The 18635-nt window shown below is 47.6% G+C and overlaps 1 protein-coding gene across 7 annotated transcripts in view; it reads left to right on the forward strand.

The window, feature by feature from the left end:
• IFT140 (intraflagellar transport 140) overlaps positions 1-18635 on the forward strand; it is a 261963-nt gene that overhangs the window by 34961 nt on the left and 208367 nt on the right. For 6 of the 7 annotated variants that reach the window (XM_039490901.1, XM_039490902.1, XM_039490900.1 and 3 more), the window contains one exon: positions 11471-11649. In XM_039490901.1, coding sequence (XP_039346835.1) covers positions 11471-11649 — 179 coding nt within the window. Of the gene's footprint in view, positions 1-11424; positions 11650-18635 lie in introns of all 7 variants that reach the window. The other variant, XM_039490906.1, reaches the window with a different exon arrangement.

Raw genomic sequence — 18635 nt, forward strand, 5'->3', positions numbered from 1 at the left:
TCCTGCTCCTACAGCGGTCCGCATTGCCGGACTGCTTGTTTCAACGGAGCCAGCCATCCCTCCTTTTTGGGATTCTGTGTGCGGGGTGCTATGTGGCCTTGTGGCGGAGGAGGACGGATACAGATTCCTCTGCTGCGTGACTCAGCGGTCCAGGACAAGGACCGCTGTATAAGATCTGTAACCGCCCTCCCCTGCTAAAAAGTCACATCCCCACCGCCCACACAGAACCTGGAAACCACCTCCCATACCGACCAGATTGCCTACTGACTGCACTGTGTGTGTGACCCGCTGCTGATCCGGCCCCCGTGTCTGTACCCTGGGAAAGGTGCCTGTCCTATGCAATTAGCAACGCACTTCCCCACGCACCCCATTCAAACACAGTCTTCAGTGAAAAAATATGACGGAAACAGTACTTAACAGCAAAGTATTTTTATTACTTAAGTACACAGTGATGGGATGGGACTGGGATTGGGACTTGTTTGAGTCCGGAAGGGAAGGACTTATGCAAACGTAGGGTATGAGAGCTTTTGGTTACTTGAGCACTCTGCTGGGGTGCAGTGACAGTATTCACGGCCCAGGGCAGGCATCCTCCTGGTTATTTAGGGTGAGGGGGGTATGTGACTTTGTGGCGGGGGAGGGCGGTTGCAGAGATACTGCCGGGGGCTCTGTCCTGCAGCGGTCCTGCAGAACATACACAAGTCGCCGGAGCGTGTCCGTTTGCTCCCTCACTAGTACAAGCATTGCTTGAGTCGCCTGCTTGTGTTCCTCATGCCACCTCTCCTCCCATTCGCTGTGTGAGCGCTGGTACAGAGAGACTTTCTCCCTCCACTGCCTCTGCTGGTCCGCCTTGGCTAGGTAGCAGCCCACACATTCATCGAAAATCGTGTCCCTTGTCTTTTTCTTTCGCTGCCTAATCTTCGCCAGCCTCTGCGAGGGGGATGCTGTGGAAGGTCTGGAGACAGTGGAAGCTGTGAGATGGGAAACAGTTAGTGAATTCCTTGCAAAGATACTTTTTTGCGAACAATTAACTGAGTCTAGGCTGTCTCTGTGAATTTTTGGTTGAGACCCCTGTGCCTGCTGTTGCACAAATCATTTGCGCGGTGGATTCTGGGTAAATGTCGCCAGTCATTCCTTCCTCCGGGAAAGCAACGGCAGACAATCATTTAGAGCACGTTTTCCATGAAATGCCCTGGCATACGCCATAGCGTGGCAACAATGGACCCTATTTTGCCTTTTGTGTATGTCACCGTATGTGTACTAGATGCCGCTGACAGAGGCGGACCAGCAGCGCTACACAGCAGCATGCTTTTGCTTTTGCATGACAGCAGCGATGGTTACCAGGCATACTGCACCGTCTACCATACCATGAACTGGTAAGAAGACGGTAATAAGATGGTCATGGTTACCTGTCCTTTTGCACTGCGCCATTTGGTGCTGTCATAAGTGCCCCTGGCCGATCAGCCAGGGGCGCAAAAGCAAAATTTGGGAATGACTCCCCGAGTCAATCCCTCCTTTTTGGGTATCTAAAAATAGAATCAGTCCTGCCTAGAATATGGGCAACTGGACTAGAGAACCACTGTATCATAGAACCAGAGAGCACAGCTGCTCTCTGTCCAATCATGCATAAATTTTGAGCTGAATGCTATTCACAGGGTGTGCTCCTGAAACAACCCCAGCTGTTCATCCCGTTCTTCCCCCAGCCTTCCTGGGTTCCAATACCATTGTCCCCCCACTTGTGTGATGAAGTAATATAGAATGCACGACTAAGACACAGTCTTCCTTCCACTCGTTTGTGAGAAATGGGTGGAAGGAAGCCTCCAGCTGCAATGATAGTCCAGAGATGACATTAAGGGGTGTGGAGGAGGGAGCCAATCATCCCTCTGCTAGTCCAGGGGCAATTGAATCTTTTCTTTACAATGAAGGGTGGGGGCTGATGGAGCTCAGCCCCCTGTTGCAATGATGGACGGTTACCAGCCATACTGCACCATCTACCATGAAAAATTAGGACCAGGCGACCTTGATCGACCTGTCCCAAGCAAGTTGGTATGGTTGTTATGGTTACCAGTCCTTTTGCACTGCCCCATGTGCCAATAGGCTGATGATGAGGACGGGTAGCAGTCCTATTGTACCATCAGCCACCCATGGCGGGGTGGGAGGAAGGATGTTGTTGTTGAGTGCTGCAGCAGCGCCTATCTGCAGCATTCAGTACAGATACGGTGACATGTAAAAGAGTCAACAGAGGATTGTTTTCCTTTAACTTCTGGGGTCGGGGGTGCGTAAATTGCCGAGCTATGCCCCGACCCACCGGACACTGTGTTTGACCCTAGAAGCATTTGGAGATCAGCCAAGAATGCAAATGCTTTTCGGAGACAGCAGGAACTGTGGGATACCTTGCGTCCTCGTTCCCCCCTCCCTCCATGAGCGTCCATTTGATTCTTTGGCTTTCCGTTACGCTCATCACGCAGCTGCGTGCTGAGTCTGTGCTATGCCGTCTGTCCGTTTATTTATTACAAATACTTTGGACCAGGCGTAACGTAACAGTTCTTCCCCTACTTAGATGCAGGAGTCTCCGAGCGAGATAACCGTGAGGACGGGCACTGAAGGAGATAGAGAGCGCATGCTGCGTGAAATCTAGCATGAACCACGGACCTATGCAGCCGTGCTCTGGGAGGCAGTGCTCCCTGAATACCGCATGAAAGCCTCGCGCGGAAAAGTGTGCTATCACGGAGCACCCAATAAGGCAGCTCTCCCCAGGAACCTCCTGCTGATGCTTATCGATTAAGGGCAGGAGAGCTTCGTGGAGTTCTCCCAGGAGGATTTCTGTTCTATCACCATATATACAGAGACCTCCTTTTCACACACTTCAGATTCCTGTTAAGAATAAAAGTTAACATGGTTAAAGCACTTACCGACTGCTCCTACCCCTGATTCAGGATCCGGGTTCCTGGCTGGGGAGGGTTGGTAGGGGATCTCCGTGACGGTGATGAAGAGATCCTGGCTGTCGGGGAAAGCAGTATTGTAAGCGCTGTCGCCTGCCTCGTCCTCCACAAACCCTTCCTCATCTTCCCCGTCCGTGAACATTGTCGAGGAACTGTCCGTCGACACTGTCCCATCATCAGAGTCCATGGTCACTGGTGGGGCAGTGGTGGCAGGCTCCGTAGCATCCGTTGGCCGCTTTGATTTTTTGGTAGGCTTGTCTGGGGTCCTTGATTTTCATGTGGCACTGCGTTGCATGACGGCTGTATCCTCTGTCTGTATCATGGCTTTGGAGACCTTCTCGTAGGTCTTTGCATTCCGTTTGTTGGAGCGCAGCTCCGAAAGCACAGACTCCTCGCCCCCCCACACCGATCAGATCGAAGAGTTCCCAGTCAGTCTATGCCGGGTCCCTCTTTCTATTCAGAGATTACATGAACTCCTCTGCTGGAGAGCTCTGCATTGCTGCCGGTGCTGCTGAGCTCGCCCCGATGTCCAACCACAAAATGAGATTCTAACTGTCCAGAAAGGAAAAGGAATTCAAATTTTCCCGGGTCGTTTCCTGTGTGGCTGGTCAGAGAATCAAAGCTTGGACTGCTGTCCAGAGCGTCAACAGAGTGGTGCACTGTGGGATAGCTCCCGGAGCTACTAAGTTCAATTTCCATCCACACCTAGCTTAATTCGAACTAGCCATGTCGAATTTAGCGTTACTCCACCTGCCGGGGTGGAGTACCAAATTCGAACTAAAGAGCCCTCTAGTTCGAATTTAATGGCTTCCTGGTGTGGACGGTTGAGCGGTTAGTTCGAATTAACGCTGCTAAATTCGATTTAAAGTCCTAGTGTAGACCAGGCTTTAGACTAATTTGCTTCATGTGATGTCCCCCATCCCCTCCCCCCAAATCTTTGCTTTGACATCTTTCTTCTCTATTTTAATTTCTAGTGGATTTTTTTCCTCATCTTTTTCTTTCTCTAGCCCAGTTGCTCCCCTCTCTCTAAATCTCCTGCCTACTGGCCCAGGACCAGAACAGATCCTCCATATACAGTTGAAGAGTGTTTTGAAGGCTGGTGACCAGTAAATATGAGTGCTGCCCTCCAAAAGCAGATTAACTGACAACTCTGGGGATCTAGTTAATTTATGCTAATCTCCCAATAGAGTCGTGGTTCTGTCTGCAAGGCTGCATCTACACTGGCAAAAATGGGGCTCCTAATTCAACACTGGTTCACCACAAGTGGTGGTAGCAATGGTGGAAACTATACTGGAGACTGGGCTCAGGCATTTTGACCATCATGTAATTGGATTTGTTGATATAATATGGCATTATTTAATTCATTTAGATGGATTACTTGAGAATAGCATTGATTAGCAATACTGGGGAGGCAGTATGACCTAGTGGATAGGGATTCTGGAGTCCTGGGTTCAATATCTGATACTGCTTTGCTGGGTGACCGTGGGCAACTAACTTCCCTCTCTGTGCCTCGGTTTCACTAGCTGTAAAATGGGGCTAATGATACTGAACTCCTTTGTAATGTGTTTTTGAGCTCTCTCCGTGTCTGTTTTATTATTTATTTATTATTTGAATAGGCAACACCACAGTGAATTCTAAGAAAGTGAAACAGTAAATGACACTGACAGCAGTTCCTTAATAGATCAAAATGGTGACATCCTTTTAGTGGAGAAGAAACATCTTTGAACAGTGATGTGTTTTAAATTCTATTTGCAGGGGAATTTAGCTTTACACTGAGAATTGTCTTTAGAGCAACCATTACAATGATACACAGCGCCACCTAGTGACAAACTCCTCATTGTGCAAGTGTGTGTGTGTTTTCTCACATTTTCCCGTTGTTTCTTTGGTATGTCATCTAAGCTCCAAATTAGGAGACAAATTCTGCTTGCCCAACTCATTTAAATAGTTTGTTTCAGGAATATACATGTGCCATTCTAGGTAGTGATCTCTTACTGTTTCCATTATAAGATAGTGTTTTGATAATTGTTGAAGTCTAGCTTTAAATCCTATCTAGGCTGACAGCAAACAGCTCTTGGTCTGAGAAGCTATCTTTTCAAAAAAGAAGAAATTAAAATAATTTGGCCACTTTGGGTATATTTATGCTGTAATCATGGGGTGTGACTGCATCTTGAGTAGACATACCTACTCTAGCTTTAATCTAGCCACAGCTTCATTGCTTTGGTACCCAAAATAGCTAGATTAAAACTAGGTTTAGGTATGTCTATACCAGCTGCAATTACATCCCACAATTTCAGTGTAGACATGTCCTTTAAGAGAAATGTTTCTTCTTTGAGTGCTGTCCCTGTGGGTGCTCCACTTCAAGTGTTGGTTTGTCCCGGCGCTGTTGATCAGAGATCTTCAGTAGCAGTGCCTGGTTGGGGCGCGTGTGTACAATAGCTGTCTCACAGCACCATTGGTGCCTCATGTAGCACACACGACCCAACTTCTTCATTTTCTTCTCAATCATCCTCAGCCTGAGATGGAGCTCTGTAGTGGTGTTGAAGAAAACCTAGAAAAGAAGTAGATAACATTAGATTGTTTAGGTAAGCCTCAGTTTGTTGTAATTAGTTGGTTCACTTAGTGTTAAGTTTCAAGTAGTCTTAGTTAGACAATTCATTCCTCTGCCCATCCCAAGTTAGCGCTATGAGGGCTGTTAAAAATATGCATGGCTCCTCAGGTTTTTAAAGATGCACTTTGTACAAGGAATCAATACCTATTTCGGATGGGCACTCACTATGCATTCACTGCTTAGGTGAGTCGCACATATCACAAAAGTTCGCTCATGGCAGCATTTGCAAAACTCGAGTGAGGAGAGACGGAGATCTCCGACTTGAATTTCTCCATTTAAAATGAGTTTCTTACGCCTACTTCTGACCCCAGATAACCCTCGACAAGGGACTCTAGGGGTACGTCTATACTTACCGTCCGGGTCGGCGGCTAGCGTTCGACTTCTCGGAGTTCGATATATGGCGGAGTCGATGGGGGAGCCGCGGACTTCGATCCCGCGGCGTCTGGATGGGTGAGTACTTCAAACTAAGGTAGTTCGAGTTCAGCTACGCTATTCGCGTAGCTGAACTTGTGTACCTTAGTTCGACCCCCCCCCTCCCTTAGTGTAGACCAGGCCTAAGGGCACATCCTCTGTGGACAGAGCTAGTACCCTTTCCTCCACAAAACTGAGAAAATGGCCATGTCCTCCCCAAACAGAGAACCATTTTTTTTAAAAAAAAAGGTCTCTGGTGAGATCTCTATCCTCGGTGCCAACCTCAGGCAGTGTGAGTATCTTTGAGGCACCAGGCACTTCTGGCACCCTCCGTACTGGGACTTCTGCCAGCAGGGGAAAGGAGTCGAGTGGTAGGCACAAACCAGCCTCGTCCTCCACGGCACCAACTATTCCTATGAAGGACACAGTACCACAACCGTTGCCATTGGCGATGCCCCCTCTGCCCGCACCAACTTCATTGGAACCGTCAACAGAGAATTCAAGAATGGTACCACTGGCACTGACTAGAGCCACATACAAATGAACAGCACTGACCAAGCTACCACCTAATGTGTCAGCACAGAAAGGCACAACATCGAAAACAGCAGCACCACATCCTTTTACACGTAAAGTAGACATGGAAGTAGTGTCTACCCCCATATCTCCGCTGTTCGGCACTGACGGCTCGCGAGTACCAATGGCACTGGACCAGCCGGAATCCCCCACTGCTCCACCATTTTCAAGTGAAGATGTGGATGACCTTGAAGAGGAAGTCTTCTCATCAGATCAGTCCTCATCATCAGGCATCAGACCACCAATGTCCCACAAGATCAAGAGAACAGCTTACCAGGGACATACATTCTTGGCTCACAAATACCTGGACTATCTCCCTCTTTCACACCCTAGGGTTACAAATAAACTAGCAGAAATCTACTCTAACCCCAGTACAACAATTGGACTTCATCGTAGCACATCTGGACTCAATAGAGGCCAAAGCATCACTACCAATGACCAGATTCTCAGCACTGACCACACTCATATCAGTGGTCACAAACAGCCCATGGGTATCAGCATGTACCGGGCCGGCCTACAAGTATTAGGACATATGGCAGCCACTACCTTTGTAGTAAGATATGCTTGACTACATATGTGCTGCCTACAGGGATGGCTGAGCTCGGTATACAGACCATGAGAGCACAGCCTGAACAAAAGCTTAACACTAATATCAAAAGTCCAACACTTCTTAAAATGGTGGACAAGTCCAAGAAACGTATGCAAAGGGATCCCATTTCAGCAGGATCCACCATCCATACTGATCACAACAGATGTCTCACTGATCAGCTGGGGTGCTTCCTTGACCTAACATACAATCTGAGGGAAGTGGTTGCCCACAGAAACACATTTACACATCAACCTTCTCGAATTACGTGTGGTTTGCAACGCGTGTATCCATTTCCTCCCAATAATAAGGAACAAAACAATAAGAATCATGATGGACAACATGGCATATATGTTCTACATAAACGGACAGGGTGGAGCATGATCTCATTCCCTATGAACAGAAGCCATAAAACTATGGAACTGGTGCATAAAGCACAACATCACCATTACAGCATCATACCTCCCAGGTCAACAGAACATGATGGTGGATACATTAAGCAGACAGTTTTCCCAAGAACACAAGTGGGAACTGAACAACAACATCACACAACACATATTCCACACACCATATTCTTCAAAGACAGTGACACTATGACCATACCCAAAATTTGTCCCTAAGATAACATCCTTTCATTTCAACCAGCCAATTCACTTACCTTTGTTTTAACCTAAACCACACAGGACTACACAAGACAGTCCTCCACACTCTAGATGTTAGACGTGCTTTAGCATCCTACCTAGATAGAATGAAACCATTCCGAAAATCACCAAGACTTTTCGTCTCCACAACTGGATGATCAAAGGGATCCGCAATATCAAAACAAAGACTTTCAAAATGGATCTCCAATTGCATCCATCTATGCTATCAACAAAAAAATAGAACCCCGACAGGGATCAGAGCCCATTTGACGAGATAAGTATTGACCTCAACAGCCTTTTTGAATAACGTACCAATCACAGAAATATTTTGAGCTGCCACTTGGGCTTCACAACACACATTCACGAATCACTATACAGTAACACAAAGCTCAGGCTCAGGTGCAATGCTAGGCCTAACAGTGCTAACTTCAACTATGCATACAACTCTGAAGCCCATCTGTCCTCAGTAGGGCACTACTCCACGATCACCTGAAGTGGAGCACCCATAGGGACAGCACTTGAAGAAGAGAGGGTACATCTTATCTGAGGTTCTTCGAGATGTGTGTTCCTGTAGGTGCTCCACTACCCCCCCTCCCCCCCTCTACTTTGGAGTTCATATTAAAGACTCCATGGTAGAGAAAGAACTGACGGGGTTGAGTTGTGCGCGTGCTAGATGAGGTGCCACTGGCATTGCAAGACAGCTACTGTGCACGTGTGCCCTGACCAGGCACTACTACCAAAAATCTCTGATCAGGTGTCAATGTGTCCTGACGCTGTTGAAGTGGAGCACCCACAGGGACACACATCTCAAAGAACCTCAGTTACTGCATAAGGAGAGTAACCCTCCCTTTTTTGATGCTTTTTTGCATTCATTAATCCATAATGGCTCTATTTAAAAAAAAATGCAGTCAGATGTTAGTGTAGACTATGGAGTGCCTTTTGTAATTAAAATAAATGACAAATTAACAACATTTGAAATGTTATTTTTGTGCTTTTTTTATTTGCCTGGAATAGATGTATTACAAACATTTCTAAAGCGCTCATCACCATAGTAAAACAATATACAAAATTCAGTTATCAGACCTTATATGCAGGGCCGGCTCCAGACCCCAGCGCGCGAAACGCGCGCTTGGGGCGGCGTCCCGCGGGAGGGCGGCAGGCAGCTCCGCTGGACCTCCCGCAGACGTGCCTGCGGAGGGTCCGCTGGTCCCGCGGCTCCGGTGGATCATCTGCTTGGGGTGGCGCAAATCCTAGAGCCGCCTCTGCTTATATGAGAAAGTTTGTCTAAAGCAAAGATATTTTAACACTTGAAATTTACCAACAAATCTCTCTTTCATAATGATGTTTTACACAGAATTGTTGTCATGGCTGCATGCTACAGGTGATTGGTGCACTAATGTAGATGTCTGACATGAGATTTCCAAAATGTTTTAGATCCAGGCTCTAGTCTGTGTTTAAGGTATCCTGAGCTGTACTGAATGCACCCTTGTTGTGTATTCTTTGAAGACATCATTAATTTATTTTACCTTTTTGTCTCTTCCAGGCTGTTAATAGAGAAGAGAACAGTATTAATCCTAATATACCTCCCCCCAGAACAGTATCTACTCTCCGCTACTCTTTGTCTTTAGAGTCTCACCCAGTTCCTTTATCCACTCAATTAGCTGATCACTTGATAACTTTTTTTAGAATAGTGTTTTTGTGTGACACTATAGTGAAAAGCTTCCTTAAAATTCAATTAAAAAGCTTAACTAACTCTTTCTCTTGCTACTGAAGAGGACCTTTGAAAGAGTGGGTGGTCTTAAGTGAAAGTTGGTGCTTTGTGTTGCAGTAGTCAAGTGCAACAGAATAACTTAAGTACACAATTCAAGATGAGATCTAAAAACTGACCATTTATTGTCAATAAAGATCCTATGGAACTTTCAAAAGAATAATGTCACTAACCCCAGTATCCTGGCCAAATTACAACTGGGATAATTATATGCTGCCTAACTAAATTCCCCTTGCCATTTCAATTTTATACGGTATTCTCCATTTCATTGCTAAAGCCCTGAACCTGAACGAGCTCTGTGCAAACATACTCCATTTAGGTTAATAGGACTTTATGTGCAGGGGTCTGCCTACATGGAACTCATTTTAGACTCTGATCCTGAACTGTTATCTAGTGTTGCTGTGCACTGACAGCTGCCATGTTGAACACTAGAGGTAGTTGCAACGTTCCCTATATATGCCTTCTCGCAGGGGTATTGTGAAGCTTGCTGCTTGAAAATGCGTTGAGATCCTCCTGTGGAAAGTGGTAGATAAATAAAAAATATTATGGTGGGGTGGTAGTGAAGCCATAATAAAGGTTGCATTAAAGAACGGTATTTAAGAAGAGAGAAGAAAGAGAATATCTACTAAGTGTTTTTGTTTCAGTTTTTTTTCTGGAATAAAACTAAGAGTGTAGCAGGGCTTTTAATTTTCTGTGCAGTTGGAATGTGGAGGGTGTAGTGTATTTAAAAATGAAACAAAATGGAAATAAAAACAAATGGCTTTTGTAATTGGGTCTCTACTGTCTTACTTTTTTTTAAGAACCCCTTTGCAAAGAGCACACATGGAGATTCTACACTAAACTTATGTATATCAGTAGTTTACACAAAAAACACTTCTATAGTTTTCTGTTTTAGAATTTTTGGGAAAATTTTTCTTATTGATTTGATCTGCCCCAATATGAAAGTGCTACATTAATGATATGATAGTGTTTGCTAGGCAGTGATCTGTGTCTATACATGGGAGCAGATTTGTCAGATTCCAATGTGTCATTTAATATTTCAGTATTAACTTCAGCACTGCCATTCTGAAAGCGCTGCATTAACTAATGGGAACTTTCTTTTCTAGGTAGTGTCATATGAGTTTCACACATGACAGCAGATTAAACAAGTTGTCAGGGCCTCATTTAATCTAAGGTTGACATTTCTCCATAGTTGAAAGTTTGCTGCAGCTGCTGTGTTATTTGCTGTCATTATTTTTTGTAAGGCACTGTATTTGCTTTTCATTTTTAATTTCCAATTTATATTGTTTCTTTAAAAACTGAGGAAAGTCACATTGGAAAAAACTGTTTTAATGTAAGATAATGTCTGTTCTAATTTAATAACATTGTCCTCCTACAAATACACAGTTACGGTAAAAAACCAAACTTTTTCTCTAACTACACCAGTATAAAACATTTACCTTTTTACTATTGTCTTTTCACAACACATTGCTAACATCCAAGGTTTCAGAAACTATCATGCATCTCTTAAGTAGGACCACACAGACAAGAAGGACAAACATGTTTAAAGGTAGATGCGCTTTAAGTTCTGGATTTCTTTTAAGATACGCTTTTAGTTCTGGATTTCTTTGAAGAAAAGAGAATAACTTTTTATACGTGTCCTTCTTGTATAAACTGCTATACTATTTTAACTCCAACAGTGTATAAGAAGAGAAATAAAAATGTGGTTGTTGACCTTAACTGTGTATTTGCTAGCTTTTCAGCATTTGAGGAATATGTTGTTATTAAAGTAGAACAGAATAACCTTAACCAAGTTTAAGCAAGGCTTTTTTTCTGTGTAGCCTTGCCTCTAAATAACTTATGTTTGTGGGGTTGTCAGACCATTAACATTACTGATCATTCATTTTTGTGGTTTACAGGTGTCTTGGAACAGAACAGTATGTAACTGGCTTGTGTTTACTGCAGGGTCTGTGCATTACGTGAATGAAAAAGGAAAGACAAGCCATGCATTGAGCACAACAGACAGTCCAATCCAAAAGCTCCTGATCATGGAGAAGAGGGATGTTTTGGTGGTAATAACAGAGAACCTTCTGTTGTCCATGTACACAATCACTCTTGAGGGAGAAGCAGAGGAAATCATGAAGGTAGGTGAGGTAGGCTGAGGGGTAAAGATTAGGTACTGCTGAGGTACAATATCAGTTTCTATAGATGTATAGTTCCACTTTTACTTTTGCCAATTTTCTGTTGCATGACAAATTCATTAAGGCCCACCTTTATTTCTTGGAGAAAACCCCACCCTTTAAGGAAATGCATGTTCCTCCTAAGGTTAGTCCTGCAGGGATTCTGTGCCTCAAAATTAAAAATTCTGTGAATTTTGTTTGTCAAAATAATGCAATATAATCATACCAGTTTCAGTTGTTTTGGTAATGTATTTAAACTACAAGACAGAAAAAAAGTCACTGGTAACTAATACCCTGCATTCCAGTTATAATCCTGGATTTTCATTTAAATTATATTACAGAACACCAAATGGCACAAAAAAAAAAAAGTAGAACATCATTTTAAATTACTCAGACTTTCACACATGAAAGTCGTACAATTTTGCTAATCATTGTCCTGGACCTGGCTGGGTACTTTGGGAAATGTTTTATTTGCCCGCAAAGTCTTTTTTTTTTTTAATTTTTTTTTAAATGAGTAAGTAAAATAACTCCTAAATTGTAATCTAACCCCATTGTGCCACTTTTCTCACTTTTTTCCTGTGCCAAGCACATAGATCTTCCTAGCTATTTCCTTACTATCATTTATAAGGCTTTACATCACTTTTGCAATATAAGGGCCTTAAAAGTTTTACAGATTTTATGCTCCTGGGGGAATTTATTGAGAATGGGAACAGCTAACTAACCATAGGAACATTAACAATGTTACTATGCAGGCAGGCTGCTACATTTCTGCCTCAGGGAATGAAATACATTAACCATCGACAGCTACATTAACAAAATACGGTTTTGGTTTTTTTTACAAAAGCTATTTTCTTTAATTTGAAAACAATTTTTCAGTAACATGATACTAATATTTAATTTTTGTTTTGATTCTCAGAAAGTTACAGACATGTTACTAGGCAGGCAGGCTGCTACATTTCTGCCTCGGGGACAGAGCCTTCCTCGTGCATAATAAAAAGACCCCCCCCATGTCCTATGAGCCGCAGTAGCAATCGAGAGGGACTGAATCTCTCTCACTTGTTGGCCCCCTAATGGTGATCAGCATCTCTCTGGCAGGCATGCACACCTAGCCCTCTTCCCCCCGCAGTGATTTGTGTCTCTGAGGCTGCTCCAGGCATGCTGGAACAGACGGGCTGCCAGGAAAGAGGTGCATGTCCCCCCCGCAGGTTTCTTTTGCATTTTTCTGTGCAGGTGGCACAGAAATATGCAGACTATATGAATTCTGCACCTCCGCAGGGACCCAGAATTCTGTCAGGAGTACAAGGTGGAGCCAAGAATTGTGGTGGTTATTTCAAAAGCATGGGTTTTCTCTTGCATTCCTGGTTTCTCTGTTCTAACCTTCTCCCTCCTGTCCCTTCTCAAGTCCACAAATATCTCAGCGACCTTTATGCTGGTAAAACACCCAGTGCCATTTATTTACAGTGCTGGTTCCCACCACCCTTGTACACTGTTCAGCCTTACACCTACAGTCTTAGGGAGCCCTCAGTTCCTGAGACAAGCAGGCAAGAGTGATCTTTGTCTGCTTCCTCTCTTTGCTTTTTTGTGTCTTCTGTCTAGTGTGATAAACTCAGGACAGACAGTTGCCGGGGGGGGGGGGAGGAGTCAGTCCCAGAGGGTTAAAAGGCCCTCCTCCTTATCAACTGAGAGGCAACTACAGGTCAAGCAGGTTCAGCTGAGAAAGGGTTACCAAGGTAGCAAATTAGAATCAGCTGAGGGGAGCTACCTGAGGGTAATTAGGATCAGCTGGTTACAACTTGGAGCTGCCTGAGACCTTTTTAAACCCCTTCCTGGGAGGAAGGAAGGGGGGGCGAAAGCAGAGAGAGAAGGAGCCTGGCTACCAGGAGTATTGAAGCAGCAAGCCTCCCCAGGCAGAGCAGCAGGATGCTCTCCTACAAGGCAGGGTAAAAATACTTTAATTAAGACTGGTGAGAAGACAGGGGACAGACTTCCCCTGAGTCCTAAGGGGGACTGCATTACCCTAGCCGGTCTCACCAGAGCTAAAAACAGCAGAGGCTGGGGAGACTGAGACAGGACTTTGCCACACGTGGTGTCAGGGGGGGGATGTGAGTGAGACTTTGCGGCAAACCGTCTCGGGGCAGGGTAAAAGCACCCCCCCCCCCCAAAAAAAGGAAGATGTAGTGAAGGCATTGGTGCAGGCCACTGCGGCCCAGCAAGAAGCTACCAGGGTGCAGATGGCTGCCCAGCAGGAGGCGGTACGAATGCAGCAGGAGACAAATCAACTCCTGATGAGCCAAGCGGCTCAGGATCGAGCCACCTTGCATGAGGTTGTGAACCAGCTAAAGGCCCTGACCACCCTAACGCACGGCCCCCATGGGACTCGGCCCCTGCACGCCAGCCGCTACTTACAGAAGATGACAGTGGATGATGACGTGGAGGCGTATCTCCTTGCGTTTGAGAGGACGGCCCGGCGGGAGGCCTGGCCCCAAGACCAGTGGGCCAGTATCCTGGCACCTTTTCTGTGTGGGGAGGCACAGAAAGCGTATTTTGATATGGCAACAGAAGCAGCTTCCGATTACTCCCAGCTAAAGGCGGAGATCCTGGCAAGGTCTGGCGTGACGACAGCTATAAGGGCGCAGAGGTTCCATGAGTGGAAATACCGAGCCAACAAAGCCCCGAGGTCCCAGCTGTTTGACCTGATCCATCTGGCCCGGAAGTGGATGTGCCCCGAGACCCGCCGGCCAGAGGAAGTCGTGGAAACCATAGTTGTGGACAGGTACATGAGAGGGCTACCGCCGGACATACGAGGATGGGTCAGTCAAAATGATCCCTCCTCCTATGATGAGCTAGTTGCCCTTGTAGAGAGACATCTAGCAGCACAGGAACTCTCTCGGACCACTGGGGAAGGGAGGCGCCAGGATAGGCGGCAAGGCTACGTACCAAGGGCCCGAGTTGCCATAGCTCCAGGCCGAACTATGGCAGGGAAGAAGGAGAACGAAGAGCAGCCAAAGTACTCGGAGGGACCTGGGGACTGGGAGAGAGACTCGGGGTAAGGCCCCACAGCCCAAAAATTAAGGGGCTGCCCCGAGGAGGGTACCGATGCTATGCATGTGGAGAGATAGGGCATATAGCTGCCCAATGCCCAAACCTAGAGGAGCCCATGCAATGCGACCTGGGAAATCTAGAAGAGTCATGTGACCTGATAAGCCTAGTAGGAGTAGCGATGGTCCCTCATAGATATACTAGGCAAGTTAAAATGAATGGTATAAAGACCACCGCGTTAGTAGATTCAGGAAGTGCAGTCACGCTGGTCTCGGGAAAGCTGGTCGGGTATGATCAACTATCCCAGGCCAAGCGCACAGGGATATCCTGTGTCCATGGGGATGTAAATTACTATCCGACCATCCGAGTGAAAATAGAGGTCCAAGGAAACCCCACTAAGGTGAATGTAAAGCCATACCGGATCCCGGAGGCGAAAAGAGAAGAGATCAAGTCAGAAGTCAGGAAAATGTTGAAGCTAGGGGTCATTGAAGAGTCTCATAGCCAATGGTCAAGCCCAGTGGTCCTAGTACCTAAACTGAATGAGGTGTCCCAATTTGATGCGTACCCTATACCCCGGATAGATGAGCTAATTGACCGACTGGGGAAAGCACGATTTTTGTCCACCCTTGACCTGACTAAGGGTTATTGGCAAATTCCCTTGGCCAGGGCCGACAAAGAGAAGACGGCCTTTTCAACTCCAGAGGGACTGTATCAATACACTGTCCTCCCGTTCGGTTTACATGGGGCTCCTGCCACCTTCCAACGACTCATGGACAAACTGTTACACCCACATGGCAGGTATGCGGCCGCCTATCTTGATGACGTCATTATACATAGTCCGGATTGGGAGACGCACTTGGGGAAGGTGGAAGCAGTCCTGGACACCTTGAGGAAGGCAGGGCTGACTGCAAATCCCTCCAAATGCGCAATTGGGCTAGCAGAAGCCAAATACCTTGGATATATAGTGGGGAGAGGTGTGGTAAAGCCCCAACTCAACAAGTTAGAGGCAATACAGAATTGGCCCCGACCTGTCCGGAAGAAACAGATCAGAGCATTCCTGGGGCTGGTGGGGTACTACAGGCGGTTCATCCCCCACTTCGCCACCAGGGCATGCCCGCTAACTGACCTAACGAAAGCCCGTGGCCCAGATATAGTGAAATGGTCTAGCGCGGCTGAGGAGGCATTTGCAGATCTGCGGACTACGCTCTGCACTGACCCAGTGCTGGTAACTCCATACTGGGAGAAGGAGTTTATCTTGCAAACGGATGCCTCAGAAGTTGGGTTGGGAGCGGTGCTTTCACAACTGGTTGGAGCGGAAGAACACCCCTTCCTGTTCCTCAGTAGGAAACTCCTGCCCAGGGAACGGAAATATGCCGTAGTTGAAAAGGAATGCCTGGCCGTAAAGTGGGCCATTGAAAGTTTTCGCTATTACCTACTCGGACGGAAGTTTACCCTTATCACGGACCATGCTCCCCTGAAGTGGATGCACCAAAACAAAGAGAAAAATGCGAGAGTGACCAGGTGGTTCCTGTCGCTACAACCCTTCCACTTCAGAGTACAACATAGGTCTGGAATCAAGCATGGCAACGCGGATGCCCTTTCAAGGGTACACTGTTTTGCCGACCCAAGTAGCCCAACCCTGTAGTGTTGAGCGGGGGGGGGGGAGATGTGTGATAAACTCAGGACAGACAGTTGCCGGGGGGAGGGGGGGAGGAGTCAGTCCCAGAGGGTTAAGAGGCCCTCCTCCTTATCAACTGAGAGGCAACTACAGGTCAAGCAGGTTCAGCTGAGAAAGGGTTACCAAGGTAGCAAATTAGAATCAGCTGAGGGGAGCTACCTGAGGGTAATTAGGATCAGCTGGTTACAACTTGGAGCTGCCTGAGACCTTTTTAAACCCCTTCCTGGGAGGAAGGAAGGGGGCGCGAAAGCAGAGAGAGAAGGAGCCTGGCTACCAGGAGTATTGAAGCAGCAAGCCTCCCCAGGCAGAGTAAAAATACTTTAATTAAGACTAGTGAGAAGACAGGGGACAGACTTCCCCTGAGTCCTAAGGGGGACTGCATTACCCTAGCCGGTCTCACCAGAGCTAAAAACAGCAGAGGCTGGGGAGACTGAGACCGGACTTTGCCACACTAGTGACATTAGCCTTCCAGCTCTTTATATAATTTTTTATAAACCGTTCATAAGCCAACCCTATAATTCAGGGGTCAGTAAACTTTGGCTCCTGGGCCATCAGGATAAGCTGTTGGTGGGCCGAGATGTTTTGCAAAGGTTTCAGATTACCCCTGAAACATGTAGTTAAATTTAGGAATCTTAAGAGGGATATTGGTATGAGTAATTGGGGAATATGTGAACAGAATGAAAGATTTGTTTGGAAAATGGGTGAGGGGTAAAGGTGTTTTGAGGGAATGTTTGTTCTTCTTCGAGTGATTGCTCCTATGCATTCCAGTTAGGTGTGCGCGCCGTGCGTGCACGGCTCTTCGGAACATTTTTACCCTAGCAACTCCGGCGGGCCGGCTGGGCGCCCCCTGGAGTGGCGCCGCTATGGCGCTGGATATATACCCCAGCCGGCCCGTCCGCTCCTCAGTTCCTTCTTACCGCCCGTGACGGCCAGTTGGAACAGTGGAGTGCTCCTTTACCTCCACTAGCGTTTCTCCATTTCTTCAGTGTACATAGTTGGTTAACTCAGTTTAGATGTTAGATTAGTTGAATAAGTTTAGTTAGATATAGTTTAGTAAGGGAATTAGGGGGTTTTAGCCCCTCTTCTTCCACAACCGTTGCGGGCTCATGCCCAAGGCACCGGGGTTTAAGCCCTGTGCGGCTTGCCAGCGGCACATGCCTGTCGGGGACCCGCACGACTCCTGCCTGCGCTGCCTCGGGGAGACCCATCGGCCAGATAAGTGTCCCATTTGCACAGCATTTAAGCCGAGAACTAGGAAGGAGCGGGACACTCGCCTGAAGCAGCTCCTTATGGAGGCGACACTTCAACCTCCCGCACCGACTCCGGCGGCACCGAAATTGTCATCGGCGCGCAGCACACCGGTGGCCCCGAGCCGCTCCAGTACCGAGACTGCTTGAGCTCCGCAGCCGGCACCGGTGCCCCGGCACCGTTCCCTCTCTCCATCGAGGAAAAGGAAGACAGCGCAGGCGGCCTCTAAGCTGCATCCTACGGGACCGCTTGCCCAGCCACCACCGGCGCCTCCGGTACCGGGTGCGGCGGTGCACAAACCGTGCACGGTACCGTCGACACCGGCGCCGCAAGAGCTGTTGAGTCCGGTACCACCCTGCTCCCCGGTGCCAACCGCAGTTGAGCTGCAGCTCCCATCCACGCCCGAGACATTCTCAACGGCGAGAGAGCTCATCGAGCTCACAGAGGCACCGAGCCCCCGGCACTGCCGGTGCGGGCCGTTCAGTCAGCAGGCAAGCCGGCGATGATGATACGGCCGCCTCCCCCTGCTGCACGAGATGGACGTCAGTCCCAGTCCCGGTCCCGCAGAAGGTCACTGCCACGCCGATCCAGATCTCGGCACCGTTCTCCATCGCGGTACCGCTCCCCGTCTCGGCACCGGTTGCAGTCCCGGTACCGCTCTACATCGCGGTACCGGTTGCACTCCCGGAGACGCTCCCGGTCCCGGTCACCCGACCGTCGATACCGAGGGAGGTCCAGATCCCGGTTTCGTTCCTGGCACCGCGACTCCCGAAGCCGCTCTCGACGCCGTCGGTCGAGGTCACGGTCGAGCTCCCAGCACCGGTCGAGCTCCCGGCACCGTAACAGTCGCTGGGCCCGCTCTCCATCTCGGCACCGCGATGACCGGCACCGATCCTCGGCACCGCCCAGGGACCTACTGCCGGCGTCCGCGGCACAATCTTTCAGCGCCTCTGTCTCGCCTTGGCCTTCTCGCCAGCCCTCGGTC

Source organism: Mauremys reevesii, linkage group 10, assembly GCF_016161935.1.
Source record: "Mauremys reevesii isolate NIE-2019 linkage group 10, ASM1616193v1, whole genome shotgun sequence".
Lineage (NCBI taxonomy): Eukaryota > Metazoa > Chordata > Testudines > Geoemydidae > Mauremys > Mauremys reevesii.